At 41.3% G+C, this 26,141-nt stretch overlaps 1 protein-coding gene across 2 annotated transcripts in view; it reads right to left on the reverse strand.

Annotated features, from left to right (window-relative positions):
- Nucleotides 1-26,141, reverse strand: part of ADGRG6 (adhesion G protein-coupled receptor G6) — a 143,821-nt gene that overhangs the window by 67,318 nt on the left and 50,362 nt on the right. For both annotated transcript variants that reach the window (XM_075554457.1, XM_075554458.1), the window contains exons 3-4: nt 4,372-4,713; nt 2,129-2,752 (exon numbers count right to left, since the gene is read on the reverse strand). In XM_075554457.1, coding sequence (XP_075410572.1) covers nt 2,129-2,752; nt 4,372-4,713 — 966 coding nt within the window. The remainder of the gene's footprint in view (nt 1-2,128; nt 2,753-4,371; nt 4,714-26,141) is intronic.

Consider the following 26,141-nt stretch of genomic DNA (forward strand, 5'->3'; position numbering starts at 1 on the left):
AGAAAACTACTGCAGCTATAAAATGAAAAATAAATACTTCTAAATAAAATATTTCTATCTGAAAAGGACAAGAAAAGATAAACAATGTTGACGGAGGGGGGAGAGGGCTGCTGAAAATTTCTTAAACGTGGTCTGTTCCCTGAATAAGTTTTGAAAGGATAAAAAAGAAAATCCAACTCTGAAAATATTGAAACATTTATTAGTAACAAATATAACTTACTAAAGCTAAGAGAGTTAATACCTGAAATAAATGAGGGGGCATTTTAATATTAAATATAGTCACTGTTTATTCCACTATCGTATTTTCATATTAAAATTTGCTTAGCAATTAGCACTTGGAACAGCTATTAAATTTCTCTCACAATTGGTTCTGAGAGAAAGCTCGTGTTTAACCACCACTGTCCACATTGTCAGTCCATTGCAATGTTAGGAATGACATTCTCTTTCTCCCTTTCGGTACTGGACTGGTCATTAGTTTGTTGGGCACACTACTATCCTGAACAGCACGGTATCAGGTCCCAGTAAAACAAGAAAGGTTAAAATGTTAGCAGAGCACACTCTTTGTTAACTTATTGAAATTCTGCTTCGTTAACAGACCCAGATAAAATCTCTGTTACAGGTATTTCCTGTCAGTTAATAAGTGACTTAGGTTCTTCAACTCCCAAAGCTGATGATTAATCATCAGGAAATTCCTCCATTATTACTCCTAAAACACAGTCCTGGACATCTGATTGTACAGAAAGAGGTGTTTCGCATCATTGTGGAATATAAATAAGGCACCGATAAAAATTACAGGGTGTATTTTAACCACAATGACAAACAAGTAAGCAAATCGGGCACAAACACATTGACTCTGTAAAATGGTGCTTCTCCATTGATGGATGCATTCTGGAATATTAAGGTTTCAGACACCAGTCTCAAGTGCCGTGTTGAGGAAAACAGAAGCACTTTCAAACACTGACCGAGGAGACTGGAGAGGCAAATCTCAGTCCGCCCAACAGCCTCAAGACTGGGCAAAGCCTTTCATTTCTTCCCCCCGAGGCTCCAGACTTCCTTTCTATTTGAAGAGGAGCATGTGCTCCAGGTTTGGACTCCCAAACATCGATGGCTTCAGAGCCTCTGAAGGGGTCTACAGCTAGAAAGGTAGCTGAAGACAGGAACACAGGGGAGTAGCAGAGACAATGGGGAACTATGCCACTGGGAAATGTCGGCGAGGGGACTCCCCGGATGGAAGGAGGAGCGCAGGGTCAGCAAGTTGGGGAGAGGTTCTCAGGGTTTGCAAAGGGTTCAAAGTGTGGGGATTTAATTTCTAACAACATTCCTCTAAAGTCAAATGCAAATTACTAGAGAAGATGAGACCTCTTCCGCACTTTTACTGAATGTTATTTTTGTGCCTAAAGAGTACATATAGTATTGACAGCTGGCGGCTAGTCACATGATTTTCTAAGGCAATACTGCTTTTAAAAAGGGAACCAGTCCAATATAAAAACAAGGGTTTCCAGAATTAACTATCTATGGAATGGAGATATGTGATGGAGATCTATTTTAATGTTTGTTACAAAGAACTTTCCCCCTAAATACAGTCAGCCACTTCCAATAGAATATTAGGGGGTGCGGGGGGGATTAGAGTATTTGAAGCAAATGGCAAATGCTCCTTCTGAATCCATGGGAGGAAAGTTGCAGACACAAAATTGATGATTGGTTATAGAGATTTATTTCCCATAAAATGAGCAGTTTTAATATTTAATTCTGGCTGAGTAAATATCATTCTTTTGGGTGGTGGTTGTCTACTTAATGTTTTTCACAATAAAAATGGTGTGATTAAAAACAGTAACTTCTTTATGTATCAATTATTTCTAATTTAATTAATTCCTCTCAACGTTCCTATTTTGGCCATGATGATGTATGCATGACTGCTGACAGAAGGAAAACTGAAGATGAGTGTGAACAAGCTTTGATTGAGCCAGGCTTGTGGCCATATCAATGAATGGCTAAGCCGATCATATTTTTAAAGTTAGAGGAACTCATTAATAACAAGTCTACGTGTGTGTGTGTTTGCTTCTGCTGATAAAATGTGTGTATTCATAGAACAATGCTAGAAGCAAAAGGTGAGCGTGCCAGGACTTACCACAGCTCAGGTTGTTTTCAGCCTGCAGAGCAAGGGGTGGGATATTCCAGAAGTCCTTTTGCCAGTCAATCACATTGCCTTTCACAGTACAGCTGAGATTGGAGAGGATTTTGGAATTCATGGTAAAATTCCAAAGCCGAAAGTTATAAATGTCTCCTTTTAGAGAGGCAATTTCCTTTTGATTGGATCCCAACAACCATTTCCCATTCCCAGGAATGACTTTGCTAACGGTGGAATCACACGGCACTGTCCCGTAGTTTCTTCTGAAATGGACACCAACCAAGCCCAAGGAATTATTCCAAACAATGCAGAGCTGCTCAAAGCCGTCTGTGAACATGTCTTCATTTTCCTTGACAGGCAACCCACTATTTAGGACACATTTCGAGCCAGAAATAGTGAGAAAGTAGTCATTCTGTGCCTTCCCGAAGCTGAGCAGTTGGGTGAAGGACGCATCTGAGTAGGAGAAAGCTGTCCAGTCATTGTCTCCAGTGCCCATGTTGGAAGCTTCAAAGCAGAGGGAGAAAGCGCTGAGCTCCGGGATGAAGATGTTCTTCGCAACAGACACCTGGTAAGCGCTTAGCGAGGGCGGCAAGATGACCTTCTGATTCCTTAAGGACACAGCAACTATGATAAAACAGAAGCGCAGAGAGAGTGTCGGTGTTTGCACACGCCTAATGAGATGGAAAGCGGTAGCTATAATAAGCCACCCCACCACTTATTAAGTAACATTTTCTTCATCCTTTGCCCCATCACGCCCCTCTGTTTTGCTGTCCACTCTATATCATTACCGATACTGCAATACTAATACCAATAAGAATAGGCATTATTGATTGATATTTTAGGAATTGGGCATTATCGAATGTTTCCATAAGCACTATTTCATGCAGTCTATTGCAATAACTGTATGTTAAAGTTCCGTTGTCTTCATTCAGGAAGTATCAGCATATTAGTGTTAAGTAAAAGACTTGAGATGCCAAGTTCTTTTTTCCTGGCTCCAGAAATCCATGTGTACTGCCTTATAACACATGGACCTGTAGCTTAATCTTTATATCTTTCTACTCTCTACATGAACTAGAAAGTAGCTATATTATAAAAACATGGTTTTAATGAAAATTTACAGGGAAAAAATACTCATGGTGGAATCTAATAGAATCATGGATTATACTCTACTTAAAACATAATTCTATTAAATTAGAGTCAATGGGATGCTTCTGTAATATGAATCTAGTATTCCAGAAGCATTAAAAATCAAAAGTGCTGAAAAGACTTATGTCCAACACATTTCATTAGTGGTTATGGCTGAGTGATGGATATCTAGTTAGTTTTAACATGCTTCTAGTTCTATGTCCAAATTTTCTGTAATATTTTCTAATTAAAAACATTATTTACCTCAAAAAATAAAGTATGTGCGTTTTATTTAACCACACATGTCCTCACAGTCTATCACCATCAGTAAGTAGCCCGACCAGCAAAAAACAACACAATTTGCACTACTATGGGTAAGCATCTTCATAATTGTGTCTTTCATTTTTCTTGCTTTTGTTTCCTCTTTTTGCTCATTATCTCTATTGAGAAGTTCATGAATTGAGAAAAAAAGAATAACGACGGTAAATCCAACAATCTTGAAAAAGTTGTCCTATAAAGATAGATTTGGAAGTAAGATGACTTAAATGCTATTATGTACAGGATCTGGAAATTACAGTTGATAAAAAATGTTTTTGGGTTTAAAAAATTTTTTATGTCCTTAAATTTTCCCATTTTCAGGGAATTTTCCTTGGGTTCCATCAGCAGCATGAGTTTTTTATATCCTTTTAAAATTTAATTTACAGGCTAATTTTTATTTTTGCTCTCTCACACAGTGCTGTAAAGGGCAGCATCTTAAAAGCCCCAAATAAATGGATTTCTCAGTGGGGATATTTTAAATGATCAGTTGGGAGATGTCAGAACTACAGATTTTAATTACTACCGGTAGACTATCTACACTGTATCCCAAGCAGCCTGTCAATGTTCTGCATGTGAACAATGTACAAGCATTCAGCTCTACTGTAACCACACTTTGGATCTGGGAACTACATACTGCTAATGAGAATGTCTCAAAAATATTAACAGATTCTTGCCCTTAAATCCTAATTATAATCATTCACCTTCACATCAAAGACATAACTCGGTCTTCTGGTTCTTGTGTTTACTGTAGAACATGCTAAACAAAAGCAGAAGGTTGGCGCTGCCTTCGGTTTACATACCTCGAGTGTAGCTGGCACTGAAACCCTTCTTCTGGATACTGAAGTCACTTGAAAAGGACACATGCATCTCATTCGCACTTGAGTTAAATGACAGGCCTTTGGCAGTTGCTCCACAGAATTTAGTCTGGCTCTCCCCATTATCAAGGGATAATGAGTCATAAATGCAGTTGGGAGCCTCTTCGATGTCAAAGTCATTAAACGTTATCTGAAGGATGTAGCCAGCGGGGGCCCGGAGGGTCCACAAACAGTCCTGGCTGTTAGGGTAGTCATTTGGATAGCATGGAGAGGTGAAAGTCCCCGATGGGCTGGACAGGTGCACCCTGCAGTTGGCACATCCCCATGCTGTTGGCCAGACAAGAGAGAGAGAAAGAGAGAGGCTGGCATCAGTTACATTCCACACACTGGGGACCATCAAACAGTAAACATTTTAAAATAACCAAAATACAATAAGGAAAATGAAACCCCCTCAAGTAGGAAAAGAGATCCCAATAGAGCAATCAAAAAAAAAAAGTAGAAGAAAAAAAACACAACCCTTGAGACCTCTGGTTCTCAAATTTGTGGGAGGTGGGGAGTTATTGAGTCAGACTGATGAAAGGCTGGGGAACTCTCTCCAGTAAGATGTACCTGGCTCAGAATATTTTTCAGGGAATACAGGAGGCCTCAAGAGCCCACAAAGGATTTCACAGGGTTCACAGATCTGGTGTAAGAATGTCTACTCTAGAAAAACACTGAACTGGGGCACAGAAGTGGGGTACAAATCCATCAAGGGGAAGCTCACGATTTCAAGCCACAGGCAAAGTGGACAAGTCAAAGTTGGATGATCAGTGTGTTTTTTTGCCTACTGTAATGTTCGACAATTCAAATAAATTGTATCACCCTGCATGCGTGGAACGTCTACAGGTTGGAAAGCGCTTTCATTCATCTCATTTGCTTTATCATCACTGATTGGGATTTATTGATGTGATTATTTCATGTCCTCATTTGTGCAACAAATATTTACTGGGGATCTGCCATGTGACATGAACTACTCAAAATGCTATCTACCAAGCTGCACGGATGCGCTCCAACAGAACCACGGTTGTGAAGATGGCGCAGGACCAGGCCGGCTGGCTTCTGTTGTGCAGGGGTGGCCAGGATCAGAACTAACTCAATGGCTACTCACAACAGCCTAGAGGGACAAAAGACCTGGCTAACTGAGCTTACCTGCTAGTCCTTTTGGTCTTGCATCTGAAAATACATAATACGAAAGCATAATAGAGGGAGTTAAGATGCATGCAGTAAAGCAGAGTAAGGGATCGGGTGTGCGTTATTAGATGGTGGGACACTGGGTTAGTTAGGGAAGGCTTTTTCTGCAGAGAAGCCATTTGAGGTCAAGTTTCTGCTATGAGCCCATCTAGGGAACAGTACTGAAGGCCAAAAGAACACACACACACAAAAAGCAAAATTAAGGCCCATTTGGAAATTAGCATTAGTTTCTCTCATTAAACTATAACCTCCACGAGCGAAGGGTTGTGTAGCCTTTGCTACCTAAGTATATTTCTAGTGTGCAGCATCGGGCCACAATAAGTATTCACCGAATCCATACATAAAATAATCTCTCACAGAGGGATGTGCTCATGTTCCATGTCTCTGGACTTTCCTCTCCCTTGGTTTTTATGTAAGGCCTAACTCCCAGCTAGGACCAGAAACCAGGGTCTGTTTTCCAGTCTAGTGCTATGTTTTTTGAAGTTAATATTCACCTTGCCTTTAAATCTTTGTAAAGTGAAGGCACTGATTTTGTGTACTCTACATTCTAGATAAATCAGGTGTCATATCAGTGACATTTAAACAATAACGCATTTCACACCATGTTAACCAAAACGGTGTGCCTCTGTACTGTGCCTCTCTCTTCTACTGAGTTGCATGAATGTGCATGAACTATTCCTAAAAAAATTAGCACTTATCACAAATATTAATGTTGGTGGCTACTATAAATATTAATTGTTAGTCTATCAGAGTGTGGTGTATTTAAGGGCTCATTGAATGGGGTTGGTTTTTCTCTTCTCCTGGGGCTGCCTTCTGGTATGCATTGTTCCATCTTGCCTGATTCTGCTCCCCAGTCTTTCCCATTGGGCCTTCCTCTGCTCTTTCCCTTAAGGTTCTGATGCCTCATACAGGGACAGACACAGACAACAGCAACACAGCACTGTGTAAACACTTGTCCAGGTCTTCTCTCTTCAATTGCTAGAGCGCCGTGATCTGCTCCTTGGCAGCGGCTGGGTTACTTGAGTCTGTGAGGCTCTTTGGTGAGCACCAGTCTAGATGCTTTGCTAGCAAAAGGACTATACCTGTCCATTCACCATCCTAGTATTCTCCAGCTGAGCACGGGTGCCCAGTATGTGAGAAATCTTCAGTGAAAGATTTTTCAAATGAATGGTTGAGTAAATGAGTGGGCTCAATGAACGGAAACACCCACAGTTAGAGACCAACATCAAGACAGGATATAATTTTTTTGCCTACAAATTATAAGCTTCAACTGAAAGTAGAGGTGTGAGTAGCAGACACTCAGTGTGGCTGCCAATTTGGCTCTGTCTCCCAATTGTTTTACTCAGAATTGAAAAACTCTCTGGCCAATCTAACATTTTGTTAGTGAACAGAGTTCAGCACATAGAACTAATTCTCAATTAATAATATCAAGTAGCAAACACTGGAGATTAAAAAGATAGAGCAGCAATCTCTGCCACATCCCAACAAGCAGGCACGAAGAAGCATTGCCTCCACAACCAGATGCCACCCGTTTCTCCAAGACGCAACGAGTGTTCACGGCGTCCATTATCTGGATATATGAGTTTTGACAAATTCCTCCCTAGGAGCTGAATGAAGTACGTAAGTAAAGGTAATAATACATAAAGAAAGGGATAAAAAGATAGAGACAATGAACCGGACAACACTATCAGTGTAGTCTTTGGAAAGCTAATCTCTCTGTGCCTCAGTTGCACCGCCATAAGACCATGCAGGATCAGGAAGCTTCATTCCGTTTGGTACAGGGTTACCCTGAGTCAGAACTGACTGGGCAGCACCCAGCAACATGAAGTGCTTGCTATTCCTAATGACTCTTATGAGGCAAAATCGGCATCATCAACAATAGAGGAAAAGAGAAGAACCATATTAGAAGACTTCTGTTGTCCCTCAGACACTCACTAGCATAGGACACGGGCAAGGAGACGCACCCACAACGTGCGCACACACACAAATGCACAGTTTGACGGTCGCTGAAAGCAGCTCTAAAGATCCTCAGAGCATTTAGTAATGGTATCAGTAAATAGCAATTGTTATCTTAATTGAAATGTGCCACTTAACCTAGGACCAGTATCGTCGTGTTCATCATGTTACACATCAGATCATGGTAAAGGGTTTTAAATGTATTCTTTTAACCACCTTGGGAATCGCTACTTTCTCCACGTTCAGATGAAGCAAAATGGGCTACTGTAGATTAAATCATTTTCCCAATTTGAGGAGTTTCCTTGAGAGCAGGATCGAGGTTCAAACCAGTTCTTTTGAGTGTGAATTGAATGTGAATGTCTTTTTATTAGTTGGGGGAGAATGGAAGTCGACACAATTAAAAGACAAAGAGCAAACTGATAAACACTACCAATGTTTTGAGACGTTTTCTAAGGGGGCAGTTTCTTCGACATTGTGTAATCACCCCACAGTTAATCTGTGCATGAAACCAAGTAGCTTAGTTTGGAGTGCAAGGAAGTCTTGAAGTGCAGTGCTTCGGGCTGTCTGCTTGGAACAATCCGACGGCACTGCTCCTGAATTCTCCCCATGAGCTCCACCGTGAAGACATACCCTATATACTGTGTAGAAGCTGTGAGTTTTTCAGCACAAAAAGTATAGTCTTAGTAATGCTGTGGATGGCAGTGAAGACTGCGCTTTGTATGAAAATGACAGCAGTGATGGTGATGACGGCGAGCTCAGTGAGGACAGCGTCTGTGATGACCTCACACCAGCTGAAGCTCTGCATTGGAATATGGATGATGAAGAATCCAGTTTTGAAGGATTTTAACTCTTTCCATTTTAGCTTGGTTGCTGATTGAGCTCAGGGAATAGTACTCTTAAGGTATCATTGTTGATACCTTCTTGTTTTTGTTGAACCTATTTTCCACTTATTGTGCTGGTTTACTTATGTTAAAGGACTTGTTGTCCTTTTATTTATGTTTTTATTGAAAATAAATATTTAAATGGACTCTAATGAATTTGGCTGGCAATGATTATCTCCAGAGAAGTTAACTTAGTGGCCTGTGCAGTTTGCATCTATTAGAGCTCATTGTTTAAATCATCATGTGAATATGTCATAATGAGTGAAAGCCTCACTTGTTGCTTAAAAAGGTTGAAAATATTTAGTAGCCGTGATGGTGTCTGAAGATGAAACCTAAGAGCCAGCCATCAGAGAATGCCTGGACCAGCTCTCGGGTCCACATCATTACAGTTGCCAGGGCAACCACACTGTTGCTCCCGCTCAAGTCCTGCCAGATGGAGTATGACTGAAATGCAAAATATAAATAACGCTTGGACACTGGCATGTATTAAATGATGGACAGTATACAACACTGAATGACTTCATCAAAATAAGTAAGTAAATTTAAGGGAGTCCAGGCCATGACGCAGAGTCTTCAAGATGGAACGGAATCTGACGACTGTCTGGCCGTGACATCTGCGAATCTGCTAATGTGGCAGACTTGGCCAGCGTCCTCGCCCTTCTTCCCCGCCCCTCCTTAAACTCTGCCCTCGGAGACAGCACTGCCACGGAGGAAGGTTGCTCCTGAACCAGGCTGATACCACTTCTGCACCACATCCTGTGTGTAGAAACTGCACGGTATTCCATGGTAGATCTCCAGGTTTTGCTTTAGGGGTGCTTCTGGATGGACTGAAAATGGTAACCTTTTCATTAGCCAGGTCCAGTCACTGTCTTCTCACCCCCACCCCACCCCACCCCCCCAGAAAAAAAACACAATCAGGAATATGCTGGGTTCAAAAGGTTATAGCTTTTAGTTGACTTCATTAAGTTTAACATGGCAAAAAAAAAAAAAAACCATGACAGTATTTCACCGGAGGATCCTCAGTGAAGCACCTTGAGGCTGGAAGCACTGATACTCAGGACACATTTCTAAATCCCCAAAGACAGTCACATGAGCCACGGCTTCAATACATTTCTGACTTGTGCAATATTTCTCATGCTTGCAATGCAAGCCCTGACTTCCAATAATCACCTTGGCATGAGAACATTCCACATTTAACTGAAAAAGAGAACACGTTCTGAATATCCAAATGAGCAAACTTGTAAATCCCTCTAGAATCCACTTTTTATGTAGCCATCTATCCCTTAGAAGAGGATTAGACACACAAACACATGTGCGTGCATACGGACATACACACCCGCACATTTTCATGGGAAACTGTTCTCTCTTAAGCAGTGGTTAAATCTTTCTCCAGCTGTTAAGAAAACAATCTACAAGCAATGGATAATTCGAAACAGCCTACACTCTGTGGCCTATCTCTTAACCTACCTCCTGCCTAACTCATCCAAGTCCCTTATTCTCTTCCACAGCCTTGCCCTGAAAACCCTCAGCTCTGGACGAATCCAGCTCCTGGACTTTCTTCCCCCCTTCTTCTGAGCATGCTGGATGAGAATTCACACAACCCTGCAGGTTACTTATAATAAAAAGTTTCTATTTTTATCCCTCACCTCCAACAGCTGATGCCTCTGAACTATCTCTGCATCCACAGTTCCTTTCCCCCTGTTCTCCTCCTCCATCTCTCTTAGGTGTCTCTGAGGGCTCCGTTTCCCTCATGGCCCTTGCTTGCCCTTAAAGTCTCTATTATGCAAAGCAGGGCCCTAATATCAGGATCATTAGCACCGAGCTTGTTAGACGTGTAGGATCACCCAGATTGTTATATAAAATCTGAATTTTAAACAAGATTTTCATATGTAGTTGATCCGTAAGCTCACTAAAATCAAAGGTTTTAAATGAAGGTGACTCATAAACACATGGAAATTATCTAAGAGCTCCTTTAAATAATAATGTTTTACAGAGCCTCTCATAACCTCCATACATACACCTTCTTGCAAGAGGACCTGGCTCCTCTCACAGTTCCTGCTGATTTGTACAACTTGACTCATGGTCAGATCACTGACCTGAGAGAAACCTCATCAGTCAGTGTTCCTCTCTTTCTGAGAACTGGAAGCTGGAAATGCAGACCATTGATTCAGAGAGCAATGCACAAGAAAATGACGACATTACATCAGCTCCAAAGAAGCAGTTGCCTTTGCCACTTACAAACAAAAGGAGCTGAGTCAGGCTGAAGAGAAAGAGAGAAACATGAAGAATAGAGAGATGAGAGAATGATTGAATTCTTGAGAAACAGACATTTTCTAAAAATTTCATAACCAGTAGTCAATGGAAGGAGTCGTTGTGGCTTGCCATAGTAAGAATTCTTCTGGAACATTCCGCCCCCAACTTTCCACTTGCTCCAGTTTTAGTGGCGTTCTGATCTGAACAACCAAGTGTGCCTAAAGCCAATACTCTGAGGAGCTCAACTTTCTCTACGTTCAGTCTCTCTGGGGGATAACGTCTGAGCATAGTTTTCACTCTGTCCGAGTAAATACGTATACATTCTAATCAGCATCAAACCCATTCATACTCAGCATTTATACATGGAAATCTCTTAGACCATAGGTAGAGAATGTCTGGTTATCAGGCTGTGTAAGGCCCATGAAATCATCAATACCAGTTAATAGCCCCAAAGAGAAGCCTCACCAAAGAGGAGAAATTCCAGATGCCCCATTTAGGGATGAGTGAATTAAATGTTTGACCAGTTTGGCCTGAGAATGATGCTATAATCATCTAAATGGGCCTTGGCAGAAAAAAAGTCCCCACTTCTGTTAGCCATCAATCAATGCGACTGTGATCTAAAAAGGATTTTTTTTTATAGCACGATCATCCATTCTAGGGTCCTGAATACACCTTCTACCCTCCTTTTCCTCCAACATTTCAAATTAGCTATCGAGGGCTTTTAACTTATTCTTATTTATTTTATACTCACAGCCACTGCATCTTAAGGTTCTCTTCTGTCTTGGACAATTTCAAGAGCTCAATAACTAGTCTCTTTGTCCATAGTTTTCATACCATTAATCCAGTATCCCTATCACTACCACAGACTTACCACAATTGAAAATCTGATCTACCAGTACGTTTTCTTTGACTCCAAATATTCACCGGGATCTCTTAAGGAAAGCCCCTATGCATGGTACATCAGCATTCCACATGTGCCATATCCACTCTTCTTAATTCATCCCTCTGCCCACCGCCATTTACTCAAAAAGCTTATTGAAACCCCCTGTTACCTAGAATTGTCCTAGGTGATGAGGGTACAATCCTGGACGACAGAGTTTCTGACATGAGAGGAACTCTCTCCTCCCTCTCCTTTCCCCCTGTTCCCTCCCCTTCTCCCCCCCTAGTCTCCTTCCTTCTTCTATCCCTTTCCCCTTCTCTGCTTCACCCCCCCCCCCGACTTCTCCCTCTCTCCCTGCCATCGTATTCATTCAAACTCAAAGCGACCCTACAAAATGGAATAATAGATCTGCCCCTGTGGATTTCAAGACTGTAACTTTACGGAATTATAAAACCTCATCTTTCTCCTACAAAATGGCTGGTGGTATTTGAACTGCTGACCTTGCAGCTAACAGTCCAATTCTTAGCCCACTCTGCTCTAAGGCCTTCTCATAAAGGAAAGTTATAATAGTCTAAAACTTTCCTCTATGACTTAGGTGTGTTAGAGACTATTCTCAACATAGGTGGATAATAGCTAGGGATAATATACTGTAAAAATTGTTTGGGCAGAGCAAGCAGATGGGCATGGACTCGACTTCCCAGAATCTGTGCCATTTATAACAGATGAGAAAAAAACACATGTCATTAGGAACACACAAGACAAAAATAAAAGTAATCTTGGTAGGATGATCAGGTGCCAAGCCTGCAGGTGAGAGAGAGAATGGCTGGATCAAGTAGTCTAAGAGTTGAGATTAGTTGAAGCGTCAAGTGCAAGTGTATAGAAATAAGGATGACGGTAGACAGAGATTAGATTTCACAAGCCATGCTAAAGAAAAGAAAACATTATAATGACAGCAATAGAAAATATCAGAGAGTTTTAATTATGACATATGAATTACTTCATATTTAATTATGAAAACTGAAATGTGCTCTTACTACAGGTATTTTTAAAACCTCAAAAACACAGACCCACTGATAAAGAATACCTTTGTAAGAATCACGGCAGCCTAACTAACGCAAGGATTTGAGACATGCCAAGAAGAAAGACAGCGACTAGGCGAGCCTGTTTGCGGGAAGTGTCTATCAACCATGGCGGCAGGGAAGGTCAATTCTACAAGAACTGTCACTGAAGCAAAGCCAAACTGTTGGCAGGGAAGATAGTAAAACAGCAAAGTGACCAATTTGGTATCCATCGAAGGTCTGCCTCAGCTTCGATCTTCTGGAAGTTCTCTGTAATTGCTGTGATCTTACACATAGTTTCCTTAAGAAGAAGGAAACTTCAGGAAAGCAAACGCCCACCTGGCCTTCGCTTCACTTGAAAGTGCACAGAAAGTCTTTCCATATGGATTATCTCAGGAGAGTTGCAGACGAAAACTGGCGTGTGTTGGCACGAACCAGCAGGGTATGGCTAACCATTGCCAACATAAGTAGAGGATGGCTTAGCCCAATAAAAGCTAATTATAGTTTGTATACCTGTGAAGGCCATGGTGTTATTATTGGCTAAATCGTGCGTTCCTGGCTTCCTCCACACGTGAATATAGCTAACGCGAGAGCCAGCTGGATAAGAATTAGATGTTCCAATGTTAGTATTTAGTGTCGTCATAAACAAAAAAACCAAACTGATCGTCATTGAGTCGATGCTGACTCATAGTGACCCTATAGGACAGGGTAGAACTGCCTCTGCGAATTTTCTAGACTGTCACTCTTTTATGGGAGTAGAAAGGCCCGTCTTCCTTCCAAGGAGCAACTGGTGGTTTCAAACTTCTGCCCTTGTGACTCGCAGCCCAACGTGTAACCACTGGGCCACCAGGGCTCCTCTGTTGTTGTGATAGTTGTTATTTAATAGGATCTATTAGCTGTGTGTTACTCTATCCATTCCTTCACTTCTCTGAACCCTAAATTGCACCATTTTTCAGTTTTCATGTAGATGTTTTTACAAATGGCTACAAGAGGAGAGGGCAAGGGAAGTTGGAGTAAAACAAAATTTAAAAGTCACTGAAGGTTCTCGTATAGGCTCGAGTACAAGCCAACCCAAATATCGGACAAGACACCTAATTTTACCACCAAAACCGCATGAAAAATGCGCTGAAAAACCCAGTTTATACACGAGTACTGTTTCCCTCCTATACCATGTCATGTGGCCCAGGTGAAGAACTACATATTAATAGGTAGAATGAGCTTTGGCTTTACAAATTTACCCACCCCATATACTGGGAGACTGTATTAGGAAGAATATGACGTCACAGAGTAAGTGTGCATCTTAACTTTTCCAAAGAACCTTTGATTTAATGGCATTTATAAAAAAATTGAACTTGTGACCTATTTGGAAGCAATTCAAATAGTCAAGGTTTGCAGCAAAGCAAATTATGGATACAGTTGGCATAGATTTGTCTTTTTGTGGAATATTTTTATATTTAAGTATCTTGGTAATAAGAAAGAGTGGCTATAAATATCCCATAATACAAACATTTAAGATAGCAAAATCCCTTTTCAATTTTTTCAGTGAAATTGTCTTATTTGATACAAGACTAGTTTGTTTAAAGATGGTGTCTTAAGTTAATCCATCAGAGAGGTTTTCAAAACAAATCTTCATCATTTACCTTCCCACACACACCTCAAGCATAATACATCAGAAGAGTGTATGCAGGACAATGAGAGAGAGAAAAGTAGACAGAGTATCTTATAGTTTTTCATCAGACTCTGAACTTGACCTTTGAGATCTTTTCTTCTATTCCAGCTCCATTCGCACTAAACCGCAAGAACTGATAAAATTTCTCTTTTTCTATTGTGGGAGGAAAAAATCAGGTTGGAAGAACAATATGTTCATGAAACTGACCCAGAAGTTCTTTCTAGGTCGCACACTGTACTTCTTACTTTTTGTGGTGATTTCTTTAGATGTTGAAATGCAAGCATTAAGAAATCCATAAAACATTATGGTGAAAAAGCATTATGAGGGGAGGAGGAGAAATTTTAAAAAATAAGAATGACTAAATAGTAACTAGCATTGAGTGATCAATAGTGACCTATTGATGCTGGAGGAGACAGAGTAAATTGCCTTCCTGTGGAAAGAATCTGTGTATGTGAATGGTTATATTAAAAGGAATCACTTGGCTCTTCTATTAACCAACAAGAGGACCCTGACTTAGTCAAAAGTCACCGAGGGCTTGGTCTTCACACCTGGAAAGCATCCTTCTTCTGGTTCTAAACACCTGATATGGTTGATTAAGATGTAGTAAATTACTTAGTGTGACCCATGGTCATCTGAAGCTAAGTACTATTTACTTGCCCTTCGTATGGTCATCTGAGAGTCCAAGAGCACACTTCCAGAGATGCGCCATCTCAGAAGCAGGCACAGAGAGCTAAGTACAAGGACCACCCAAAGAAGATACCTGGTGGGCCCGAGACCGGAGGCACCTGGGGTCAAGGCAAGGAGCCCATGAGACAAAACAGAAGAGCAGGGCTGAGATTAGGAGACTGTGAGGCAGGGCAGCGGGCTGGCTTCCTGGCCTGCGGAGGCTAAGGGACCACATGGCTGAGAGGCTGAGGACACGAGAGAGACCTGGCTGGCAGCTGAGGAGAGGTGCTGCTGTAGATCAAAGACTGTATCCCTAATGTTTACCACTCTGTCTTGTGTTAACCTGTTAACTCCCCTAAAAAACAAACCCCAAACTCACTGCCATCTAATCAACTGACTCATAGTGAGGCTAGAAGACGGGTAGAACAGCCCCTGTGGGTTTCCAAGAAGGTAACTTTATAGGAGTCAGCAGCCTCCTCTTTGCCCAGTTAGAGCCCCCGGTGGTTTCCAACTACTAACCTTGTGGGATAGCAACCCAACGTGTAACCACCACACCACCGGGCTTCTCCAACTTCCCCCAAAATCTTCCCTAATTATGAGTATTGTCTGTGAGTTCTGGGTGGCCAAGGTAATGAACTTTCAAACCCCGCTTCGAGGTTGAGTCCCTGGAGAGAAACCGTTGGTGTCAGAATAAGTAAAGAAAGATGAAGATGGAAGCATGTCTGACCTCTGTCTCACGGCGCCTAGGAAGCCAGAGGAGGGCAGATTCGGCCCTCCTGAGTCATCCCATGTTGTGACCGAGTCAGGTCCTCGCACACAATCGAGCCCTGATAGCCCCCATTAGTTGGAAAAGACACCAGGGACATAACCGAGAGAACTGATGGTTCCGCAGAGAAAAGGTGTATTGATGTTGTTCACACGACGAGAAGGCCTTTGAAGTGTTCACGGGCCTCAGTCTGGTGTGCAGCAATGTCCACTTGGGAGCCATTCGTCTGAACCCCTAAGGGGCAGGCCCACGCAGGTTGAAAGCTGGTAGAGCTAATGGTTAGCAAACATCCTGGCTTCTGTGGTTCGTGCCTGCTGCTCAAGAAGATTTCCACATCTTCCTAATAGTGCTTATTGTGCCGCTCTGAATTTTCTTGGCTTGGAATTACAGAGTAAGCTGTGACAGCTTGTGAAGATTTAGAGTGTGGGTACTCCGGGGGAAAATGACCTCGTTTCTACTTAATATAGTTGCTTTAGTGTGCTCCTAAGGCCTCCCGCTTGCTTTCAAAAAGACAAACAAAACCCAAAAGCCATTTCTTACTTTGACAAAGTTGATATACGAAGGGCTTCCAAAAGTTTATGGAAAAGTCGGGTTATTTTTTAATTCCACTTATTCATGAGCATTTTAAGCCCCCACGGACTTGGCGAAATAATACGGAACTGTCGCTTGCCACAACATTGTCAGAAGTTTCTTCTAATACCAAATTGCATCCGAGTTAGGAGGTCAGGTAGTAAAGGTATGGGCATGATCTAGTCTCTCCAAGTTGTGTCTATGGAGACAACGCTGTCGAATGTGTACAAATACACTGTTTCACCTCTGTTCCAGAGATCCGTCACATCAGCCACAAGCCTTTAGCAAAAAAAAAAACCCACTTGGAAAAGTTCATGAAGGTCACTAAATTGTATAATTAAAGTTTCCAGGAGAGTATAAAAATCTACTTGCTTAGAGTCTTCTTTCAGCCAGTCATATTTTTAAACCTCAAAAAAAACGGGAGAGTGATTTGTCAGAGGTGGGTGAGTAAGGTCACACCTGCAGGCAAGTCCAAGGGAAGGCCAAACCACCAACAGTGGGTGGGCTGGGTGGGCTGCCGAGCAAACAGGGCAGCGTGTTTCCAGAGGAGACCCAGGGCAGGGAACAGGAGCTTGTCCGTGCGGGCTGTGGGAGTGAGAGCGCCATGGGCAGCCACTACCCTTCTTGTTGTGGAAGGGAAGGGGTCAGCTGTACACTCGGTACAATGGCTTCCATGCTCTGGGTTAGTCTTCAGCTTGGGTAGAGTTGTTTGTGTAGGTGAGAAAGGGAGAGAAATTGTGCTTAAATATAGATTCTTTTCATGACCCCCTGAGAACATCAAGTAGGCAAGTTTTATAGGGAGCTATCAAAGAGGTTGTTTTAAAATAACAGTAAGTATCATGTTATTCTGGTTCAATACAATTGATAGCATACGATGCAATTTCTCCAGCCAAATAGCACCGATGGGCAGACTGAGCTTCAGGGGTTATTGAAATTATATAAAGAGCTAGATCTTTCAAAAAAGCTTTAAGGGAAAGTTCCCCCAAAGATGTAATGAAGAATTCCAATAGAAATACAAAGCTTTACATATACAAGGAATACCCCCACAAAGGGGATTTTTTTCCCCTCAAAGCTATGTATTTAATTTTTTATTTTTTTTTTACAAAACAACCTTACTACTTATACTCTCCATTACTTATACTCTCCATTACATTTACTATGCTTGTCAAATCTGTGCTTCCATGCTTGGAAACATTTTTCAGATTCATCTGTTTGGATGGTAACTGCGTCCCCCCTTAGTTTTTTGAAATTTTTATTCATCTCTTCAACATCATCCAATTGCTGTCGTTTCAAGTCCCTCTTCATTCATGGAAACAAAAAGAAGTAACACAGAGCCAGGCCGGGGAGTAAGGTGCATGGGGCAGGACAGGCATACTGTTTTGGTTTTCCTCAAAACTGGCACACTGAGATGGCTGCATGAGCAGGTGTTTTGTCATGGTGGCAAAACCAATTCCCAGTCTGCCACAAATCAGGCCTTTTTTGTAACAGTGTTATGTAATCTTTTCAGAATCTCTAAATAGAAAGCTTGATTCAGTCTGACACAGTGGAATAAATTCCAAATGCACTACAAATCAGCATTTTGTATATTTGCCAAGTTGACAGACATCCAGAACAAGGGTTGTCATCAATCAGCATTTCACCTTTTTTAAAATGAGAAAACTACTCATAAACTTGAGTTTTTCCATAGTGCTGTGTTCAACATCACAACAGTTTCTATGGCATTTATCCTGAACAGGAAACAAAATTTCAGAGCCATATGCTGTTCTCTTAAATTTGCCATCACAAAAAACAAGGTTCAATCAAAACTGCTTTTATGAAAAAATTGACTGTCCCCAAAGAGTACCTTCCCAGGAGATGCCACTGAGTGCACGGACTCAGGGGGAGTTGCTTGAAGTTTGCCTAGTAGGAAAAATGTGTACTATGAAAGCTACACTCCCCCTAGGGTATTCTGGTTTTCTTGGGGTATGCCCTCGTATTCAGTTTGAAACTGCTAACTGCTTTTCAGGAAAATATGGGGTGTTACAGTCTTAAAAAGCCACCGGGGCAGTTGTGCTCTATCCAAAGGATTGCTATGAGTCAGAATTAACGTGCTGGCAGTGAGCCTAAGGAAGTGTATGTGAAAGGAAAACTGCACCATTTTGCCATCAAATTTAACCAAGTACAGAGGAGAAATCTTAGGCTTATTTTGATCCTTAAATCAATGGAAATAAATAGGATATGTTTGGATTATCATTCTAAAGATATTTGCCCAGATTATTTGAATGGAATATTCCACTTCTTACAGATCATCTTCTTCCTCAAATAAAATCAGATGGCTTTCAGTTTTTAGGATGTGCCAAACATTCACCAATTAAAAAATAATCACCCTCTTCCAGCTCCCAGAACCACCCTAGCCAAGGTGGTACGTCTCTAAGTGACAGACGGCTAGTATCACCATAGTAGAGGGGGCTGAACGGGAATCAATATTCATTGAGATCTTAATGAAACAATGTTTCCTAATAATAATTTGTTAACCAGGAGTTTACATATACACAATCTCCCCCAGAGGAATACAGTTTTAATTTTAAAATATCCTTAGCTTCTAATACATTACTGTAACGGAAGCTGTGATGTTTAGCACCGTTCCTGCCTATAAAACATGAGTAATGTTTCCGAAATGGACAATGCAGTGGGAGCTCATGGATCACTTTTGTTTCACAGCGAGCGTAATTAATCAAGAACAAATACATGCATCACACTGAATTTAAAAACTCGAGGCAGACCCGTTGACCAACACACAAAAAAAGAATGTCACAAGCAATTACATTTAAGGCTTAATGTGTAATTGACAAACAGAGGTCAATAATTGGTCATTACCAACCCAGACACCCCTCTCCCCTCAAAAGCCAATTTTCCCCAGAGAACAGAACAGAACAAAACTCTCAGGGTAGCGTAAGTAACCACTTCTGTTTACTATGTTTAAACAGTTGCTCACAGGAGGGCTGAAGTTAAAACACGTGTATTTCATACCCACTAATTTGGAGCCAAATTGAAGCTCCTCTTTGAGCTGGCTTCTGAACTGCTCCTGACTCCACATCTTCCCGCTGCGCTCAGCATGGAGTCTCCATACACTTGGATGGAAATAGCATGTTTCCTGGCTGGATTTTTTTGCCCCACGATTCAGTGAAAGGCACTACTGTCCTCTTAAACACATCATTCAACAACTGGATTTGATCCTCAGAAGCAGATGACAAAGGCAGCACTATACCCTATCTAGTTCTGTCAACTGGCTTCATGACGTCATTTTTAGGTACAGCCTTCCAATTCCCAGTTGTATTTCTTGATATGGTTTCCAGTGCTGCAGACTACACACGCTTATCCTGGGGGACACACCTGTTTCAGACATATACAAATATATAAAATGAAGGCTATGGAAAAGCTTTAAGTTAGGGGAATTTCATAAGAAAGCTGTTGATAAAGGCTATTTTGAAAATTAATAAAATCTTAGGGGGAAATGTGCATCAAATTGGACTTCAAAACCAAAGCATACTGCTGTGGAACTGACTGAATCCAGCTCACAGTAATTCTACAGGATGGCGCAGAAGGGTGACAGGTTTCCAAGGCTGCATATCTCTGTGTGTCAGACTGCCAGTTGTCCTCCAGAGCAGCCGGTGGGCTCAACACACCAACCCTTTAGGTACAGTCAAGGGCTTTCACGACTCTGATACCAGGGCTCCTAAAACCCACTTGGTATAAAATGCAATGTGGTGATCCGCTCACCATCTTAAGGGGATTACACAAACAAAACAGGAAAAATAATGCCAAGGTTCAGTTGATTTGATCCAGATTTCAGGAGAAGGCTGGGAGGGAGACGTTCTACAGCGAACGTTTGATAACTGGCTGTGATTAAATCACAAGCTTGGCATTGTCCCATCACTGATTGGAATAGCATCAGGGGTGCCTAAACCCTCACATTCTCCCCATGACCTCCTGTGGTTCAGGGAGGAAGATGGAGAAATAAACGAGAGATGATGGACACAGATTGGGTGGGTGCACTTTACCTTACTGTCTGCTTCCTCTTTGGCATTTTAGGTTTTATCCAGTAAAAAAGGGAAGTAGGGAGAAAAAAAATTAACAACAGCAGGCAGCTATCTCCAAGATGACCCACTATCTAGAGTTCACGCTGTGACCCAGAGTAAAGCCAGAACACAACGTGACAGCTTTTCCTTCAGTGCACACAGGGAAAGGGCTGGGTGTGGGGGCAGGGTGGAGAGGAAACCTGAAATCTCCGTGCTACACCCTCTGAAATTTAAGACTATTTTCTTTGGCACTAGTTGCTTGCTTTCCTCGTCAGATCTTTTTCTTGATTACATCCCACGGATTCATAAGATGAGTCAGGTTTTTTAAAACTAGCCAGAGGAAGATGAACTTTTACTTAGGTGGCCTGGTCGCTTGTATCGTATACATGTGCACTTACAACGTTCAGGCAGCATGCCTTCCACACTTAGTTCAAAAAGCTCTCCAGCTAGCATTGTTCATTGTCCACACTCACCACTGACAACAAAAAGGCACAAACATACATCCATTCCAACCTCCATAATCAATGTGTGTGAGTGAGGAGGGAGAGAGAGAGAAACAGAGACAGACAGACAGACCTCTACGGATATGTTACTATTAGGTGCTGTTGAGTCGGTTCCAAATCACAGGGACCCTTGGTACATCTGAATGAATCACTACTCGGTGCCTTGCCATTTGTGATGTTTGCACCCATTGTTGCTGCCACCATCATGTGTGTGTCACCATCACCAGTGTGTTGCTGCTCGGAACCTTGAAGCTCTGAAAGCCACCACCTGCTTCCACCCCAACCCCTGACCACGTCTGGTACCAGAAGCAGCAGCATTAGGAAAAGAACGAGGACTTTGGAGTCAGGCAAATCTGACATCCGTATGTGATTTCAGACAAGTTATTCAAAGCCACTGGGCCTGTTTCATCTTAGAATGAAGACAGGAAGACATTATTCTCTTTTTGGGGTGATCAGTGCCTTGTACAACCACTGACATAAGTATACAATTAATCTAGCACCAGTCAGCTCCTCCATACCCTCCCACAATCACACACTTCAGGTTCCCCTCGCCCACCCTGCTACCCCATCTTCAGGGCTGTATGCACGCTCTTGGCTACTGAGAGTGTGGGTCACTGACAACTTGTAGATGAGTCTCTGTCAGAGGATTAGCCCATTCGGTTTCATGTCAATGTAGGGAAAGATCGCCCACTCTTTTGCCCCAATCTGGGCAACTCTGAAGAGCATCCCAGATCCAGAATCGCCTATTAATACCCACCGAGGCCATTGCCTGTAGTACCATTGTAATACCACCTGTTGTGACTGCCAAACTTCCACCTGCCCTGTTTTGTGCCATCTCTTGCCCAACACGCCCTGATCCTGCCTGCTAACTCCACCTCAGAGTCAGCTTCCGGAGAAACCAGTGGGCACTGGGCACTGGGCACTTGGCACCGTCTTCTGCTTGAATGAAAGAAACAATAGGCACTGAGGATGCCAGGGAAATAATACTGAAGGGAGAATCAGATGAGGCCAAGTCTAGTCCCAAACACGACCAGAGGTCTCACGAGGCAGGTATGATGCTTGAACATTAAAAAAATGTGCGGGCTTTGGACTGAACACAAAGGTTTGGTTCCTTCATTTGGGCACCTCCCTCAAGACCAGCAGGGCTGCTACTTCTTCCAGGTCGAGACAAAAAAACAAAAACAAAAACAAGCAACCCAAACGCCCATAGAATAAAAAAGGAAGCAGTTAGAATTTCACCAAATCCACATCAATTCATAGGTCAAAGCCAGTGACTCTGAAGATCGTGATTTTAAAAACACACTTTGCAAGGAAGAACTCTGCAGATTAATCTCACCAGGTGGAAATGAATTGAACTATTCATTATCCACTCTTAATCAAAATGTAGTTAAAATTCCCCCTATATTCCTACTAAGATTTTTAAAGTACTTTTGAGACAATCTGTTTTATTTCAGTGAAATCCAAATATTTGGGGATGGGGCCAGATCCCCAAAAGCTTCAAGTTCAAATATAGCTTTTCTCAGAGAAGTGACTTCATTATTGAGGGGTCTTGTGTATTAACACTGAGGTGGCAGATGCTTTGATGAGATGCTAGAAATAAACAGAGGAGGGACGTCTTGGAACTCATGTAGGGTATTAGAAAATGACATTTTTCTGTATCCTATTTCTATCAAATTAAACAGACACATTGTTTTCTCTGGAAAAAATGACCTATTTCAGGCCTATATTTGTATTTGACTCTTTTGAGTTGATCTTTGCACATGTGACGCTGACTGCCAGTATAAGAAGGTTCAGTTGATCAAAGTTGGATATTCATATGCCCTTTGATGTACCCTCGAGAGCACTTAACAAACAGTATTTTAAAAATAGACTGTACTAGAGCAGAAACCTATCACTCATGTTTGTTTTTTCTTGAATTTCTGGTAAGCTGGGTGGTGTGATGATTCTCAAAACCTTAATTCCACCACTCCATTACCATGTAGCTAATGGGCTCAGAAAACTCCAACCACAAAAACATAATCACAGTAGCGCTCTGTAAGGAGGTACCTGAAACCTCATTGATTACGACACTTAAAATGTTCCCTGTGAAGGTCAAATTCAAAACATATTTATGAAAAATAAACCTTTATGTTTAGATTTTCAAACTGTTGGCCAGAAAAAATATGGCAGTTTGTCCAGAATAAGGAAAAAAAATCCAACAAACTCTAACAGAGGAGGCCAGGAGACTACTTAGCTACTTTATTCAAGTAGAAACTCTTGTCAACACTTGGGAGTAAAGATCTCGATCCCCAAGAATTCTGAAATCAGAGCTTTTTAAAAAAAATTTTTTAATTAGTACTTCTTTGCACTGATACAAACATATCTAAACACCATCAAAAATAGCTATATTCCTGAGACTGTTATTAGACTGCACATAGAGAAACCTGGACATAGAGTATGATCAAATAAAAATTTTAAATGGCCATAGTGGTAGAACCAATGGAGAACCTCAACAAATGACTCGTAGCTCATAGCTCGTACAGGCCATTGACACAGTCAAATCTCTCGTGAGATAGACACAGAAGACTGCTTGGGTTGCAGACATTAAAAACTGGATTCGTCACAGTCTTCTAATTCATGCCAAGAACATTATTTGATTTTCAACAAGTCTGGGCAATTTCCTTTCCTAGTTCCACTGATACATATATCTCATTATAAATCAACAAATTGGCTAATTAGTGTTTGGTCTCTCAGATAGGGATATATCCCCAACATGGGATGATATTAAAAAACAAAAACCATCACAGTGTGGGATTAAAAGTATTTAACAATCAGTAATCATTAGGCCATGAGCCCTGACCAATCATAGTGGAGTCTTTCAAGTGTGAGACACCAGATGAAAAATCAGCTTGAGATGTAAAGTTTCTGTAGTTCCCTTTACTTGTAAATCAACTCTCACTTGCAGGTTTAACATTTTTCTTACCTTCAATCCTCTGAGTTTTTTTTAGAAGAGAGATCAGGTCTTGAAATATAGTAGTTATTTATTTGTTATTAAATAACCAACCAAGAAAGCAAACACTTATACATAATACATGCATGAGTGAGGATGAATCTAGCATTGAGACAGACCCACTCTCAGAGTGTGTTCAGAAGGAAACTACTGAGCCTCCAAGGTGAGTGTTGGCACCATTTGCCAAGGCAACGAGTGGTCCATCTTGTGGGGCGTGGGCAGCCCACTGTCCTGCATAGCAGACACCAGAGCTGTCTTTCACTTGGGGCTTCTGATGGGATGACCAAAGCAAAGAAGATGTCTGGAACACTCCAACCCCTGAAGCCACAAGCATGTACCTATTCTTTCCTTAAAAGCAACTTTAGAGACATCTGAAATGTGAACTGTGACAACCACTAACATATTTAATGGATTTATTAAAGAAGCCAATTTGGCCACAAGTTAAAGTTTGGCATTTTGATTACTGAATGAGTCAGCATTAACTATGTCGTTATATAAGGTTTTTGAAAAATTATTTTGTGTTAGCCCTACACACTATCATGTTTTCCATTAGTAAATATATATATATATGGAGATAACTATTTATAAATTCACATGAAGTATAAAATAAACTGTCTTCAAGAGTACATTCAGCACAGCTTAATATTTATGATAGTCAGTTTCCTTCACTTTGCATGTCAGAAACACCCACTAAATAGTCATGCATTTAACTGACATGTAAACCGAAAGAATTACTCTGAATTCAAACATAGTTGATCATGATCTGAAAAGGAATTCTAAACCCAAAGCAAAAGATTTAATACAGTGTTTAATTTTACATTTATACACCAAATCTTGGTTCGGTATTTTTGTTATGCATGCATGGTTCTTAGAGATCAGTCAACAAGTACAAGCAGAGCCTTCTCTTTGAGCGCTGAGAATGCTAAGACATTTTTCCCCCCAAGTTACAAACATATTTCCCAATGCTGGAAGAAAGGTGTGGTAAATCTTACACAAAGATCTCAGCCAAGGAAACTCTATGGAGCTGTCTAGTCTGTAGCACATGGAGTTCACCATGAGTCAAGCCCAACTCAACAGCAACTAACAATAATACCAACATTTCCTAAGGGAGCAGTATTTCTTTACTGTTCTTTAGAGATAAAAAGGACAATCGCATTTTTATAGCAAAAATATTCTGAACACATCGGTGAACCTGCAGTACATTTATCTTTCACCACTCTATAGGAAAGTATCCATTACTACAAAGCTTAAAAACAAAAATAACAACAAAGGAACAAAGATTTCCCATCTCTTCTACCACCATATTGGAAAATATTTTCCAATCCAAACATTGAATAACCTATGAGTCTGAGTAGTCTTTGGACTGGTGGTACTATCAGCAGTCAGAATCCTGTGTGAGCCTTAGTATGGCCCATTGTAAGACACGAGCTCTTTAAAATGCGAGGAAAATCTGTGCGGTTGCTAATGTCTACACCGTTGAAAGAAATTTTAAATTATTTCTCAAGCCATTTATCTATTTTTGCCCAGAAACAAAGGACAACACGGTAACTACATTAGATTCAGGTCGATTATCGTGTTAGAAATATTAAAAGTAGAATGTGTCCCCATGCGCGTGTGTGTGTGCTTGGCGTATCCATTCTACATTCCTACCTATTAATTGCTTCAAATACATTGCCGTTAGGTGCCATCGAGGCGCTCTGACGCATGGTGACCCCGTGCACACAGAAGAAAACACTGCCAGGTCCTACTCCTGCCTCACACTTGCTGTTGTGCCGGCGTCCAGTGTTGCAGCCACTGTGTCCGTCCATCTCATTGAGGGCCTGCCTCTGTTTGGCGACCCCGCCTTACCAAGCTTCAAGTACAATGGAAGCAAAAGCTTTTTCTTTGTAGTTTCAAGGCAATCACCTCCATTACGAAGACATTTTCAAAGACAGCAGTCCCTCCTACGGCATCCATATTCTCGGGTCTTTTTGAAAAGGCATCTAAGCTGCTATTTGTAAAAGTTATTAGGCCGAGGAGCTCAGGAATTCCCTTTGTCCTAGCAATCACAACCTTTAAATACTCTTCCATCCTGTCTTCCTCAAAATGTGTCAAATGTATTTTGGAAAACTCAGAGGATACATCTTGTCATACTTTTAAGATTATTTTTTTGCTTTGTGTATTTATAATACTACACATGAAACCCAGTACGACTGTGTGTGATATGTTAAAGCTCACATGAACTCTTTAGCATATATCTTTTTTTTATTAGTTGGGATTTAATACCTCTATCATTC

Source organism: Tenrec ecaudatus, chromosome 7, assembly GCF_050624435.1.
Source record: "Tenrec ecaudatus isolate mTenEca1 chromosome 7, mTenEca1.hap1, whole genome shotgun sequence".
In the NCBI taxonomy this organism is placed as follows: domain Eukaryota; kingdom Metazoa; phylum Chordata; class Mammalia; order Afrosoricida; family Tenrecidae; genus Tenrec; species Tenrec ecaudatus.